This window comes from Dendrobates tinctorius, unplaced genomic scaffold, assembly GCF_039654945.1.
Source record: "Dendrobates tinctorius isolate UK_male_01 unplaced genomic scaffold, ASM3965494v1 ptg000097l, whole genome shotgun sequence".
Lineage (NCBI taxonomy): Eukaryota > Metazoa > Chordata > Amphibia > Anura > Dendrobatidae > Dendrobates > Dendrobates tinctorius.
The window spans coordinates 10,051,532-10,067,787 of record NW_027361765.1 but is presented as its reverse complement, the minus strand read 5'-3'; the positions used below and the strand labels follow the sequence as shown (position 1 = coordinate 10,067,787).

Below are 16,256 nucleotides of genomic sequence, written 5' to 3'. Positions count from 1 at the left end.
GAAAGTAAAAGAATTGTCAACGGACCTACAGGAAAAGGTAGTTGAACTGTATAAAACAGGAAAGGTATACAAAAAGACATCCAAGGAATTGATAATGCCAGTCGGCAGCGTTCAAACTGTGATTTAACAAATGAAAAATCGGGGGCTCTGTAAAAACAAAGTCAGGTAGACCAAAAAAAATATTGTCCACGGCTGCCAGGAAAATTGTTTGGGATACAAAGAAAAACCCACAAATAATATCAGCTGAAATACTGAACTCTCTGAAAACTAGCAGTGAGGCTGTTTCAAGATGCACAATAAGGAGGCACTTGAAGAAAAATGGGCTGCATGGTCAAGTCGCCAGAAGAAAGCCATTACTGCGCAAATGCCACAAAGTATCTTGCCTACAATATGCAAAACTGCACCGAGACAAGCCTCAAAACTTTTGGAACAAGGTAATTTGGAGTGATGAAGCTAAAATTGAACTTTTTGGTCACAACCATAAATGTTACATTTGGAGAGAGGTCAACAAGAACTATGATGAAAGGAACACCATTCCTACCGTAAAACACGAAGGTGGATCGCTATGTTTTGGAGATGCGTGAGCTACTGAGGCACAGGAAACTTGGTCAAAGTTGAAGGAAAGATGAATGCAGCACGTTATCAGCAAATACCGGAGGCAAATTTGCAGTCATCAGCTTGGAAACTGCACATGGGACATACTTCGACGTTCCCACATGACAACGATCCAAAACCCAAGGCCAAGTCGACCTGTTATTGGCTACAGCAGAACAAAGTGAAGGTTCTGGAGTGGTCATTTTAGTCTCCTGACCTCAATTTCATTGAGCCACTCTGGGGAGATCTCAAGCGTGCAGTTTATGCTAGACAGCCTAGGAATTTACAGGAACTGGAGGCTTTTTGCCAAGAAGAGTGGGCAGCTTTACCATCTGAGAAAATAAAGAACCTCATCCACAACTACCACAAAAGACTTCAAGCTACCATTGATGTTAGAGGGAGCAATACACGGTATTAAGAAATGGAGTGTATGAACTTTTGATCTGGGTCATTTGGATGTTTTGGGTTGTCATTATGATTTTAAAAATAGAAAACACAGTAGTTTGACAATAAATGGCTTTGACTAACCATGAGTGGAGAAAAAGTTTTGGTGTTATTATTCATATTCTCTGGAAAAAAGCAACAATTCTGCGGGGGTATGAAAACTTTTGAGAACTGTGCTTTTAGTTAAAGCTCTGCTGTACTGTATTATGATCTCACTGTAGAGCTGTGTGAGACATGTAATGACTGACAGTTGTACTGTCCCCTTTACTATAAAATAAGCTCTCGAGGCAGATTCTCGTGTAGATCTGTGTCCAGCCCATAGATCTTAACTACTCATTTGCATATTAATAAATGTCTTATTCTTTGGGAGAAATCGAATTTCAGATATCAAGGTATCTTTTTATTCAGCGTCCTATGACTTTCATGCCCATATTGACTGCTTAGGTGGAATGATCCTACTGACAGATTCCCTTTAATAGTGCCAACACTTGTTTATCCTGTGTTAAAGTGCTAGAAAATGAGCATTATTGTCTGGTGTTGGTGATTTATAAGAAAATTACACTATTGAAGTTTATTTAAGAAAGTAGTTGTTAATATACACATTGTACAAACAGGGTAATCAGCTCAGTCTGTTACTCTTGGCCCCAATGGCAACAACATGGCACACTTCTACATCTGCTCCCATCTTCCTCAGTTCATGCAGCCAGACCATTTGCTTATGTGACAGGCGATCGTTGGGTCCCTTTACTTCCACCAGCTACAAGAGGAGAAAATTATAGATAATAAATATATCTAAAAACTGTTCCCTTCTGCAGAATAAAGCAGATGTGTAGCCATCGTTCCAATATACTGGGTCTTAACCGTTCATTATATCCTCAGTTCACATTTATTAGTTGGTGTCAATGCACTCAGCGTTTTTCCTGTTCGGCTTTATCTGGCCAGTGCAGAGATCTGCGGCACTCCAGCTGCTGTAAAACTACATCTCCTAAGCCGGTTCCTGTCATGCAATGCTGAGAGCTGTAGTTTGACCACATGCGGAGAGATGATCTAGCAGCACCCATGATACCACTGGACACTACACTGTTCCCAGTGGAAGTTACAGGAACAGATTTATCAGTTTTACAAGGAAGGAGCATCAGAATGGGACTTATACTGCTGGAATTCTTTTAAGAAGAATTCTCCAAGCTTGGATTCTGAAAAGCTGAACCTACGCCCAATTTCTAAGTAATTTCCATCTTGTGTCTTGATCTTCCCAGCACTATAACTGGGGTTCACAGGCCAATTCATCATTGTGCTTGTTCCCCTTTTTTTCCCACTTCAAACTGGAAGTGTCAATTCTTTGCTCCATTGTATGCCACTACTAAAATCTAACATTTTGTTCTTTTGCACAGGTGAAGACTAATCTGCAATATTTAAGAATTGTAGGATGTTCTGCTATAAAAAGCATTACAAAAAAAATCTTTCTGCAAACATTATCAACAGTCACACTAAGCGAGATCGCTATCGCTAAAGCGTCACCGATTTTGTGACGTAGCAGCGATGTGTGATACTTACCTCCGACCGGCTCCCCCTCTGGTTATCGCTGATCGCGCGAGAACGTCCTGGGCCGTTTCTCGGCCACTTCCTGCTGGCGCCGACGAGGGCGGGAGGGAGGACGTTTTCATCGCCTCGTCTGACAGGTAAGTAGCGACCAACGACCTCTGTTGCATCGCTGGTGAGATCTCCCTGTTTGGCAGCTCACTAGCGACGCACCAGCGATCCTGACCGGGTCGTATCGCTGTCAGGATCGCTGGTGCATCGCTAAATGTAACGGGACCTTTAGAAAAGTCATTTAAAAAAGCTGAAAATAATAAATTCACCTCCTTGTCTTTTTGCAGAATTCATACTTTAAACGTTAATGCGACTGCATAAGGTATTAATATTTGATTGATCTGAAAGGGTTTAAAATCCTGCTTGTGTGCACAAGGCCAAACAGTGTTGTTTTTTTTTTGTTTTTTTTTTATAACTACACCTCCTTTCAGATACATCATATCTAGCAGTAGAATATAAAGTAGTAAATGCACCGAAAAAGCTGGTGTCTCTGTAGGGCATACCTCCTAATTTAACCCCTTCCCGACATGCCCAATACTAATACTGCTCTGTGGAAATTGCGTTCCTGCAAAACAGCAGTACTAGTACGGTGCACCGATCGCGCGGTCTCACACTGAGTGCCGCGGCCATCAGGTGCGGGAGACAGCTGACGCCCCGCAGGAACGTCCACGATTGGTGCTAGCACCGGGCATTTAACCCCTCTGATGCTGCTGTCAGTAGTGACAGCGGCATAGAGAAGCATCAAGCAGGGAGGTGGCTCGCTGCCATCAGGTCATCGCGATACGATCGTGTTGGCCTCATGGTCTCCATGGAGACCCCCGGCACCGAGATGGCCACGGAGTCCTGCAGGGAGGTGGCTTGTGAGCGCCTGCTGAGAGAGCAGGTGCTGGCATACCTCCTTTCCTGCCTGTCAGATCGCTGATCTGATACTAAGCAGTGAAAAGTGTCAGATCAGCGATCTGACATTATATAGTGATATCCCATACTGAGACAATGTAATAATGTTAGGAATTTTGAAAAAAAATTTTTAAATAAAAATTTTTTATTTACTCGGAAAATATTTATGTAAATAAAAGTACACATTTGGTATCACCGCATCATTAACGACCCGCTCTATAAACCTATCCCGCTAATTAAACCCCTTCAGTGAACACCATAAAAATGTTAAAATGCTTTATCATCATACTGCCGAACAAAAAGTGCAATAAAACACGATCAAAAAGATGGATGTAAATAAAATTGGTACCTCTGAAAACGTTATCTTGTCCCGCAAAAGTCAAGCCACCATACAGCTCCATCAGCAGAAAAATAAAAACGTTATAGCTCTCAGAATAAAAGGGATGCAAAAGTTTTTTTCTATAAAATAATGTGTAAAAGTGCCAAAACAAACAAAACTGTGGTACCACTATAGTCGTACTGACCCAAAGACTAAAGCAGTCTTGCCAATTTTACCACATACAAAACGGTATAAGCAACAAATTGTTTTTGTTCATTCTGTCTCCCAAACATCGTAATAGAAAGCAATCAAAAAATGTCAGGTGCCCGAAGAAAATGGTACCAATAAAAACGTCAGCTCGTCCGGCAAAAAACAAGCCTTCACATGATTGTTGGCCGAAATATGAAAAAATTATAGCTCTCAAAATATGGTGATGCAATAAAGTGTCTTTTAGTGTGTGACAGCAGCCAAACATAGACGCCCGATTTAAAACCTGGTATCGCTAAAATCACACAGACCCGAAGAATAAAGTCACCTAATCACTTATACTGCACGAGGAACGACATAAACATTAAATAAAACCAATTCTTCACATACTGTTGATTTTTTTTCATTCTGACTCCCAAAGAAGATTGCAGTAAGGCTCGGCGCACATTTATCCTGCGCTCTGCAGTGAGAGCTTACACCAGGGTTTCCATGTAAATCTCTGAAATATGTGATTCAGATAGAACCCCCAGCGAAAGATTCCCTATAATGAGGAGGCACTGGGCGCCATAGGACCTATGATCCGGCGGTGTCTGTCTTTTTAGGATTGCATAAAAGCCGTCTGCCATAGTTTTGTGCACAAAAGGACACCGCTGAACAGAGGCCAGACGGAGTCCAAAGTAAATCTGCTGCCTCATTATAGTGAATGGATCCCTCTGGGTTTCATCTGTCACGTCACTCGGAGATTTAGATGGAAACCCCAAAGTGCTCAGTGTAGAGCGACAGATAAATGTGACCCCTAACGTTATGTAAAATGTTCCCAATAAAAGCTTTGCCTTAATCCACGAAAAAAGCAAGCCCTCGCTCAGGTCCCTCATCTTTTAACGGAAATATAGGGGCTTCTACGTTACTGATGGCTTCATGCTCCTCAAGAGAAATTCAGGAAATTCTGTACTGTCAAATCCAAATGCCCCCTCCCTTGCCAGTGTGCCTGAACAACGTTTAGCACCCACATTTGGCATTTCTGTAGTGATGAGTCTGCCTAATTTACAGGTGCATGTCTCCAGAAGCCCGACCTGGGCATAAAGTAGTGGTCACTACAACAGCAGTTTACAATTTTCACTCTGCATCATCCACTACTGCCTGGTTCTGGAAAACACCCATGGAGTCAAAATCGTCACTACATCTGTAGATAAATTCCCAAAGGGTTATCATTTTCAAAATGTGGTCACTTGAGGGTGGTTTCCACTGTTTAGGCACATCAGGGGCTCTCCAAACGCTACATGGCATCTGCTAATTATTCCAGTAAATTTTACATTCAAAAAGTCATGGCGCTCCTTCCCTTCCAAGCTCTGCTGTGTGCCCAAACAGTAGTATTCCCCGACATATGGGGTATCGGCATACTCAGGACAAATTGCACAGCAAATTGTATGGAGCGATTTTACCTGTTACCCTTATGAAAGTGCAAAATATGGAGCTATAAAAGATTTCTTTTGGAAAATAGGGATTTTTGTGTACTCGCCGTAAAATCCTTTTCTCCGAGCCAATCATTGGGGGACACAGAGACCGTGGGTGTTATGCTGCTGGCCACTAGGAGGACACTAAGTAAACCAGAAAAAAAGTTAGCTCCTCCCCTGCAGTATACACCCTCTTGCTGACTGAGATTCTCCAGTTTGGTGAAAAAAGCAGTAGGAGCATAAACAGTTAACAATAACCATAACAATATCAACACCTAAAAATGCTACAGTGAGCCAATAGGCTAAAAAGGGTGGGTGCTGTGTCCCCAATGATTGGCTCGGAGAAAAGGATTTTATGGTGAGTACACAAAAATCCCTATTTCGCCTACGCCTCATTGGGGGATACAGAGACCGTGGGACGTCCTAAAGCAGTCCCTGGGTGGGGAGCATACATATGCTAATACCCCATGTACTACTGAGTGAACACCGTGGCACTGCCGATTGCAGGCAGCGTCTGCCGAGATCTGCATTCGCAGAAGACTGAGAATGAATTAGGCAATGTTTGTAAAGGTACGCAAGCTGGACCAAGTTGCAGCCTTGCGGAGAGGCCCGAGAATGAATTTGGTAACTTTTTGTAAAAGTATGCAGACTGGACGAAGTTTCAGCCTTGCAGACCTGTTCTGCCGAGGCCTGGTGCCGAAAGATCGAAGAGGCACTCACTGACCGGGTAGAGCGCGCCTTAATCCCTGCTGAGACAGGCGCGTTCCTGACACTGTAGGATACCTGTATCGCCAAGCGAATCAACCTGGCTGGACCCTTCCTATGCCCGTCTGGAAGTATGAACAGGGCATCTGACTTGTGGAAAGGAGCCATCCACGAGATGTACCGTCTCAGCGCCCTAACCACATCCACAGTGTGGAGGGCCTTCTTAATGCGATGGACTGGCGCCGGAACAAAGGGAAGGCAAAACAATTTCCCCGTTGAGATGGCAAGAGGAGAGGACCTTGTCCAGGAAGGACGGGAACATCCTGAGAACTACCTTTTCCTGATGAAAATTCAAACGGAGAACAGCAGGAAAGGGCTGCCAATTCCGAAACTCGTCTGATTGACATAGTTGCCACTAGAGAGACCACCTTCCAAGAGAGGACGATATCAGTGACACATCCTGCAGCAGTTCGAAAAGGAACCTCCTGAAAGGCCCTGAGAACCGGGTTAAGGCTCCATGAGTCAAATGGTCATCTATAAGGAGACGCCACATGGGAAACTCCCTGAATGAACGTCTTGAGCTGAATCTTAGTGCTTTTCCAACACAAATTGCCACCAACAAGGCCAAAATTTTGCCGTTGAGCGAGCTAAGCGCAAGGCCTGATATTAATTCGGATTGAAGGAATTCCAATATGGCCAGAATGGAAAATACCGGAGGTGATCGACCATGAACCTTGCACCACAAAAAAAGGAAGGTTGTCTAGGTGCAGTGATAGATGCGCATGGACACAGGCTTCCTGTTACTAATCATGGCGGAAATCACGTCGTGAGGGAAACCAGCCTGAGCTAAAAACCAGGATTCAACAGCCATGCTGTCAAAGACAGGACCCCGGAGTTCTGGTGATATATCGGGCCCTGCGAGAGTAGATCCATATGATATGAAAGTCGCCAGGAGACGTCGGCGACTTGTTGTATTAGTTCTGCATACCATGCTCAGCGTGGCCAGTCTGGCGCGACTAGGATCACTGGCACTACCTCCGCTCTAATCCTCTTGATGGTCCTCGGAAACAAGAGAAGTGTGGGGGGGGGGGGGATGTACAAGAGCCGGAACCGGAGCTATGGCAGAACTAGAGCGTCCGCTTCGATGGCGCAAGGATCGCGCAATCGGAAAATGAACCGAGGAACCTTGTTGTTTAGTCTTGAGGCCATGAGATCCACATCCGGAGCCCTCCAACGATGACAAATCTGCGGAAAGAGTTCCGGATGAAGAGACCACCTCCTCGTCTTGGTGACCGAGAAAATCTATCTTCTAATTTTCCAAGCCCGGGATGTGGCTTGCTGAGATGGGCGAATGGTTGGTCTCAGCCCTATGGAAGATGAAACTCACTTTGTGCATGGCCATCCTGCCCCGAAAAACCTCCCGAACGGTTGATATACGCTACAGCCGTGGCGTTGTCGGATTGAGACCTGATGAGGAGACCTGCGAAGAGATGGTGGAAACTCCTTAGAGCTAATCTGATTGATCTTATCTCCCAAAGTTAATGGGGAGACGTGACTCCCGGGTTGACCAATGACCTTGTGCCGTGAGGTGACGAGGGACCGCACCCCAACTGAGGAGACTTGTGTCGGAGGTTACTACCAACCATCTTACTGTGGGTAAAGACCTCCCTTGATTCAGGGAGAACCTCTGTGTCTACTCCCTGAGGGCTTGCCTGTCCCGCAGGGACGGAGAAATCCGATGGTCCAGGGAGAACGGGTTCTTGTCCCAAGCTAACAGCAATGCATGTTGTAAGGGACGGAGGTGGAACTGTGCAAATGGAACTGCTTCCATCGCTGCCACCATCTTTCCGAGATCTCTCATGCTGAAAACGAATGGAGAGAGAAAGCGGCCGCTCTGCTTGTTGTAAGGCTTGGGTCTCTCCTGGAGGGAGAGTGGTGAATCCGCGGGAAGTGTGGGCCGGTCCTGGGAGAGACTTTTTGCAGTCTATCTTCCGCCCTAGGTGGGAAAGAGTATTTACTGTTGTCCACAGATTCCTTGCAGACTGGAAGGGACGGACCCTTGATGAGCAGGTCGTCCAGATACGGTAACAGTACCACTCCCTGAGGGTGAAGAATGGGCATGACAGCCGCCATGACCTTGGTAAAGACCCTGGGAGCGGTGGCGAGTCTGAAGGGCAAGGCCACGAACTGGAAGGGTTCCTCGTGAGTTGCAAAACGCAGGAGCTACTGGAGGGACGGGCAGATCGGAATGTGAAGGCAAGCGTTCTTGACGTCGATGGATGCTAGGAACTGTCCCTTTTCCATGGGAGCGACAAATGAACGGAGAGTTTCCATTTGGAATCGCCGTACCGTGACAAGGTGATTAACAATTGAGATCCAGAGATGGGTCGCATGAACCCGTCCTCTTTTAGAACCACAAAAGTAGGACTGAATAAAATCTTCTGAACCCTTCGTGAAGGGGGACCGGAATGATGACTCTGTCCCTTAGAAGAGCCTGAACAGCCCAAAGGAAGGCTCTTGTCTTTCTCTTGGAGGAAGAGGAAAGGAAAAATCAAGTTTGAGGGGGGGGGGGGGGGGGAGAAATTGTATATTATATCCGAAGAATACCAGCTTCCTGACCCATTTGTCGTCATTAGGTAGATCTATGAGATCTGGCTCCCCTAGATCCAGAAGCCCTAGGCCTGGGTTTTCAAGAACCGTTAGATCTGTATGAGATCAGGGAGCCACTGTCTCCACGCGGGGATAGACCTGATCCGAAAGAGAAGGTAGAGGAGGACCAACTGGAATTGTTGCGAGAAAATCGAAACACGTCGGCTGTTGGAGCGAAAACGGCCGAACAGCCCTTTGTTGAGGAAGGAATTCACTTGTCTTCTCCCCCGGTAGTATCAGAAATGAGCTGGTCCAGTCTCTCTCCAAAAAGATGACCCGCTTGAAAAGGGGGGAGAAGTCAACAAACTTTTAGATGTGGCATCAGCCGCGGAGCCCTGGGGCTCTTCTAATGGAGATCGCATTAGCGGCAGTATGAGCCGCGCAATTGGCCTGAAAAGAAGCATCCACTACAAAGTTCGCTGCGTGAATCATCTGGCTGGCAACAGAGGTTGTCTCCGGAGGAAGACTGGTGCCCTGGAAGGCAGTAATCATTACTTCTGCCCAAGCGGCCATGCCTTAGTGACCTAAACTGCAGCGAAGGATGGAACAAACGCCGCTCCTGAAGCTTCCAAAAAATTGAACGGGCAAGGTAGTCAATTTGATGATCGGAGGGGTTTCTGACCAAGGAACCCTCAGAAACAGATAGGAGCGTTGTGGAAGCAAGACGCGGTACAGGAGGGTCCACCGGAGGGATCTGTAATCGATCCTTCATTAGGTCTGGATCAAAAGGGTATTTCGCCAGAGTAAACTTTTGCCCAGGGAACCACTTATGGCTGATCCCTATGATACTGGACGGCTGGTAAAGAACCAGCACACACGCTTATTCCTTAAATGAGGAGTGCTGGAGCGAGAATATTTTCCTCATTCAACATCAGAATCCTGTTGACTGATTCTATAAGAGACTCAAGCGACTCTTGATCAGTTGGGGGGATTCTGAGGGGCTGACGTGACAGATACAAAATCAGAGTTATACTTGCTGTGAACCTCAGGAGAGGGCGAGCGAGAGACAGGAGTCGCTGATGCTGAGGCGCGAACGCGACTAGGGGACGCGCCATGAGCCCGCTTTGGCAGACAGTCCTCCCGGAGGGGGAATATAGCCTTAGTCAGAGGCTCCACCGACCGTGACAGGGATGCAGCCCACTCGGGGGTACCAGACGCAGGAGGCCCATCAGCAGCGGCTACGATGGGCGTTGGAGCGCAGGTCGGGGCGCGGTTCGGACGCAGGCCGGTTTGCGATCCGTGCATAATGGATTAGCTTGAGCACTGGAGAGTCATGCTTGCTGTGGCAAGGCCGACTTGCAGGTAGTACACACAGTAGAAAAGCGCAGTGTGCTTCTTAGCGGCCCGTTTAGCCTCCTGTGAGTGAGGCATAGCGCTCCAGAAAGGGTTAACGGCAGAGTATGACTGCAGCAGGGGTAACAGACATGGCCCCCTAGATTAGAATTGCGCATCTCGTTTGGAATGAGAGGGGGCGGTGACGATAGCATGGACCGCGCTATTCAAATATCGGCCTAGTAGGCCAGAAAAGACGGGGACTAAATTTTTAGCCTACCCACTGTAGGGGGCGGGGAGGGGGTGGCGCTATCGAGGGCGGAGCTATTTAAATTGCGGCCTAGCAGGCCGAAAAAAGCCGGGGTCTAAATTTCTGGCCTCCCCGCGGCAAGCGCCGGGCGGGGGGGGGCCGCGACCGGGTGCCGGTGTACCACCGCTGACACTAAGTCAGCGCTTCTCCCAGGGACAAGGACCCGACCCGATACCTCTACTCCTGTGTTGTCAGGTCGTCGCTGTCCAGGGTCTTTCAGTCTCATCCTCCAGGCGATGTAGCAGAGCTGGAGGAGGTTTTACAGGGGGGTATTGGTCAATCGATCCACCCTCTGGGTAGGGGGACGGAGAGCTCTGGGGCTGATTCAGGGCATCCGAAAAAGCGCTGTTCAGGTCTGCTCCATGCACACTCCTGTGCTACGTCCTGTTGCGCTTGCCCTTGTATCCGTGGAGTACCGACCACAAGGGAACCATCGTCAGAGGAATCAGCCCCATTCGTCGCAGGAAAGTGTACGTGACTGGTTACTCCACGTGCTTGCCTGTTGTTGGTTCAGGGGAGAGCGGGCCGTAGAAAGGAACCGTCGCCCCCTTCACTCCGTTAATTAAAAATTTACAGAAAATTCAAAAATAAAAACGGTGGGGTCTGAAACCAGACCCAAGTGCCTCCTATAGACACTAAGTAAGAACTGGAGAATCTCATCCAGCGAGAGGGTGTATACTGCAGGGGAGGAGCTAACTTTTTTTTACTGGTTTACTTAGTGTCCTCCTAGTGGCCAGCAGCATAACACCCACGGTCTCTGTGTCCCCCAATGAGGCGTAGGAGAAAATGTGATTTTTATTTCCACGGCTCTACGTTATAAGCTTCTGTGAAGCACCTGTGTGTTCAAGGTGCTCAATTCACATCTCGATAAGTTCCCTAAGGGGTCTAATTTCCATAATGGTGTCACTTGTGGGGAGTTTCCCACCTTTAGGCACATCAGGGGCTCTCCAAACGTGACATGGCAACCACTAATCCAGCATATTTTACATTTAAAAAGTCAAATGGCGCTCCTTCCCTTCCGAGCCCTGCCGTGTGCCCATACAGTAGATTTCCCCCACATATGGGGTTATCGGCATGCTCAGGAGAAATTGCACAACAAAATGTATGGTCCATTTTCTCCTGTTACCCTTGCGAAAGTAAAAAAAAAGCCGGATTACTTACCGGTAATGCTCTTTTAATGAGTCCACGACAGCACCCACTGGAGGTATCGGATCCGCCCATTTGGAACAGGAAACCCTACAGGAAAGATAAAAGGGGCGGTCCGCCTTTCCTCCTCAGTTTTACGTTTCAGAGTACCAGAAGGACCGCCAAGGATTAGGCAATGTTCTCTTATTTTAACATCTTTCTTATCCATTATTTGGTAATACTTTAACTATTGATATATTTAGGGGGGGAAGTGAACGGGTGCTGTCGTGGACTCATTAAAAGAGCATTACCGGTAAGTAATCCGGCTTTTTACTCTTCGCCACGACAGCACCCACTGGAGAGATTCCAGAGACCATCACCTGGGTGGGACCACCGTGCCAAGGATAGTCCTGCCAAAGCTTAAGTCAGAGGTTGATGAAAGATCAAGTCTGTAGTGGTTATAGAAGGTAGAAGGGGATGACCAAACTGCCGCCTTACATATAGTTTCAATCGGAACATCTCCCTTTTCCGCCCAAGAGGTTGCCATTGCCCTGGTGGAATGCGCCCTGATGTTCCCTGGAGGATCTTCGTTTTTTGCGGAGTAGGCTAAACGAATGGCCTCTCTGATCCACCGGGAAATGGTGCTCTTCGTGACTCCATACCCCTTCTTACAGCCCTGAAATGAAACAAATAGGGCCCTACTCTGCCTCCAACTGTTGGACCTCTCAATACATTTTAGGACAGTTCTTTTGACGTCCAGAGTATGGAACCTCTGCTCTTCCGGAGTAGAGGGATTTTTATAGAAGGTTGGGAGGAGTATCTCCTGAGATCTATGGTATTTTGTTGCCACTTTTGGCAGGTAGGCAGGGTCTGGTTTTAATACCAATCTGTCTTGGTATTCTTGAAAAAAGGGTGGATCTATTGACAAGGCCTGAATATCACCCACTCTTCTAGCTGAGGTTAGTGATACTAAGAGGGCCATTTTAAGTGCTAAGTATTTGAAGGGTATTGTGTCGATCGGCTCAAAGGGGTCTACCGTTAGGGCGTCTAAGACCAGATTTAGATCCCATGTAGGGACGGAGGGTATGTGGATTGGAGTTATTCGTTCACATGCTGTAATAAAACGAGTTATCCATTTGTTGCCTGCTATATTATGGCCATAGAGTGCTCCTAATGCCGATATTTGTACTTTCAGTGTATTTACTGCTAAGCCTAAGTCTTTCCCCTTCTGCAGAAATTCCAAGATTGGGATTATCGGAACTTCTGTTGTATGAGGTACTGTATGGAATTGAAGAAATTTTTTCCATATTCTAATGTAAATCTGGGTCGTGGACTGTTTTCTACTTTGTAGTAGTGTAGCAATTAAGGACTCCGAGAATCCTCTTGTCCTCAATAACTGCCTCTCAAATTCCACGCCGTCAAGTGCAAGCTGAGCACTTGAGGGTGGAAAAAGGGGCCTTGGGAGAGTAGATTGGCAGTCGGAAGGACCCAAGGATCTGTTATCGACATAATCTGCAGCCACGAAAACCACGGTCTTTTTGGCCAGAACGGTGCTATTAAGATTATTCTTGCTTTGTCGTCTCTGATCTTCCGAATTACTTGAGGTAGGAGGATCAATGGAGGGAACGCATATGCTAGGTTGAAATTCCATGGAACTAGAAAGGCGTCCAGTATGTTTGGGTGATCTGACGGAGATAGGGAGGCAAAGGTTTTTATCTGCCTGTTCTCCCTTGTGGCAAAAAGATCCACCTCGGGTTGTCCCCATGCGGCTACTATGTCCCTGAAGACCTTCCGATTGAGGCACCACTCTCCTTGTCGTAGAGTGTGACGGCTTAGGAAGTCTGCCTTTTGATTGCTCTCGCCTCTTATATGAAGGGCCGAGAGGGACAAAAAATAGTTTTCTGCTAAGTTTAAAATTTTTGCCGCTGAAGACATCAGAGTCTCTGATCGAGTTCCTCCTTGTCTGTTTATATATGCCACTGTGGTGGTATTGTCCGACAGGATCCTTACATGCTTCTGTTGGAGCTGTGGAAGGAAGTTGTATAGAGCATAGAACACTGCAGTCAGTTCTTTTAAATTAGATGAGTAATCACATTCCTCTTTACTCCACCTTCCCTGATAAAACCCATTCTCCATGTGGGCTCCCCAGCCCTGGGGACTGGCATCGGTGGTTACAATACAGGATGGAACTATAACCCATGGGACTCCTGAACATAAATGGTCATCGTCTAACCACCACTCTAGGGAAGTCAAGACTTCTTGTGACAGGGTTATTTTACTCTGTAAACGACCACTATGTCGCTTATCCTCCTGGAGGATCTGGTGTTGTAGTGTACGGACATGGTACTGGGCCCACCGGACTGCCGGGGTACAAGAATTTAGTGATCCTAATAGTGACATTGCTCCTCTTAAGGATACACGTGGTTTATCTATAGCTGCTTGTATTTTTTGTTTTGTGAGGATGATTTTTACCTGGGGTAGTAGACATCTCTGGGTCAAGGAATCTAGTTGAAATCCTAGAAATGTCTGGAGAGATTGCGGATCGAGTCTGGACTTTTGGATATTGATGATCCAGCCAAGGCTCTGAAAAGAGGAGACTGCGTCAGTCACACGTTCAGTACATTGTTTGACTGAATTCCCAATTACTAGGAAGTCGTCTAGATATGGTACAATTAGTGTGTCCTTTTGGCGAAGGTAGGCCATCACTTCTGCCATCACCTTGGTAAATATTCTTGGTGCCGTGGAAAGCCCGAAGGGCATGGCCGCGTATTGGAAATGACGAATCCTGCCCTCGACTTCCACTGCGACTCTTAGGTATTTCTGGAATCTGTTGTGTATAGGGAGATGATAATAAGCATCTTTTAAATCAATCCCTGCCATTACGCAATTTGGGAAAAGAAGCTTTATAGTGGATCTAATCGATTCCATTTTGAACTTATAATTTTTTATAAATGAATTTAGCTTCTTTAAATTAATAATGGTTCTAAATGTACCGTCTGGTTTAGACACCAAAAACAGGGGAGAGTAAAAGCCTCTACCCTGTTGTTCCTCAGGGACGTCAACTAAAACTTTTTTAGCTAGCAGGACTCGAATCTCGTCTTCGAGAGCCTTTTGCTGAAGTGAGGAATTAAGGCGGGTTATAACAAAGAACTCATAGGGGATTCGAAGGAATTCAATCTTTATTCCTTCCTTGATTATATTCAAAATCCATGGGTTTAACGTAATTTGTTCCCATTTGGTAAAAAAAAATTTTAATCTGCCCCCAACCGGTGGGTCTAAACTTCTAATTTTTTTCTCTCCTATATGTTGGCCCTCTGAAGATGGTACCCTTCTGCTTTTCGTCTTTCGTGGCCCATCTCGTTCTGTCCGATTGTCTTCTTCTCCCGAATGGCCGTCTTTTAAAGGTTTTCCTATAAAACGGAATGGGAGAATCACTGAAGGCCTTTTTCCTTTCTTTTGCCTTGGCGAGAATTTCGTCTAAGGCTTTTCCGAAGAGGAACTCACCCTCGCATGGGGTTGCACTAATTTTGGATTTTGATTGTGCATCCCCTTTCCAGCTTTTTATCCAAAGCGCGCGTCTGGCGTTATTCACCAGGGCTGCCGACCTTGCTGCAAGTCTTAGGGTGTCCGCTGAAGCGTCTGCCATAAAGGCAGCTGCCCCTCTTATCAACGGGATGGCTGCACGCAGTTTCTCCCTTGACACTCTTTGCTCAATCTGCTGGTCTAATTGATCTAGCCATACCAGCATTGACCTAGCAGTACATGTGCTGGCTATTGCGGGTTTGAATACCCCGGTGGTGGACTCCCAGGACCTTTTGAGCGAGGATTCAGCCTTTCGGTCCAATGGGTCTGCTAACAATCCTGCGTCCTCGACCGGGATCGAGGTTTGTTTGGAAGTGGAGGATATGACAGCGTCCACCTTTGGTATTTTAGACCATTTTAATAGATCTTCATCAGTGAACGGGTACTTCCGTTTTGAAGCGGATGGGAGAAAACCCCTCTGGTCGTGTTTTTCCCATTCCCTTTTGATGAGATCTTTAATTGCCGGTATTACTGGAAATGATCTCCTCTTTTTTTCTGCCAATCCCGCAAACATAATGTCCTGCGCGGTCTGGGCTCCCCTTTCCTCTTCACACCCCATAGTATTCCTAACCGCTTTTACCAGGTTATCTACGCTGTCCAGGGGAAAACATGCGCGTCCTTCCGCCTCCGAGGATGATGATGAGGACGTGGATGCGGAGCCTGAGTTTAACCCCTGTTCTTCCTCTGACTCTGAACTGACAATAACCTGTTTTCTATGCCTGGACTCTGCGGGAGTGCTGGCGCGGTTGATGGCTTGTATTTCCTCCCTAATTATGGCTCGGATATCCTGAGAAGATATCGTCGGCCCCTGCCTGGTCTCTTTCATGCATTGTTTGCAGAGTTTTTTGGGGTAGGAGTCAGGGAGAGGCTCTGAACATAATGCACATTCTTTATGTTTTGTTTTTCCTTTTTTCTTTGACTGAAACGGGAGGTCAAAGGTAAAGAGAGGGGGGAGGGGGGGGGGGGGGAGGAGAGGAGGTTAGCTTAATAGGTAGAGCATCTGCTTTGCACACTCACCCAGTGAAGCTTAATACCGGTTCAGATGGCTGAGACGGTTTGGATCGGGTTTCTGCTGCCTCGCTCCTGCGGGCGGTCTCCGTCCTGGCGC

General features: G+C 46.8%; 1 protein-coding gene across 4 annotated transcripts in view; it reads right to left on the bottom strand.

The window, feature by feature from the left end:
- Window positions 1-1,579: 1,579 nt before the first annotated feature.
- The window catches only part of FAN1 (FANCD2 and FANCI associated nuclease 1), a 72,303-nt gene continuing 57,626 nt past the window's right edge, over window positions 1,580-16,256 (bottom strand). For all 4 annotated transcript variants that reach the window (XM_073586891.1, XM_073586888.1, XM_073586889.1 and 1 more), the window contains exon 14: window positions 1,580-1,795. In XM_073586891.1, coding sequence (XP_073442992.1) covers window positions 1,658-1,795 — 138 coding nt within the window. In that variant the 3' untranslated portion in view covers window positions 1,580-1,657. The remainder of the gene's footprint in view (window positions 1,796-16,256) is intronic.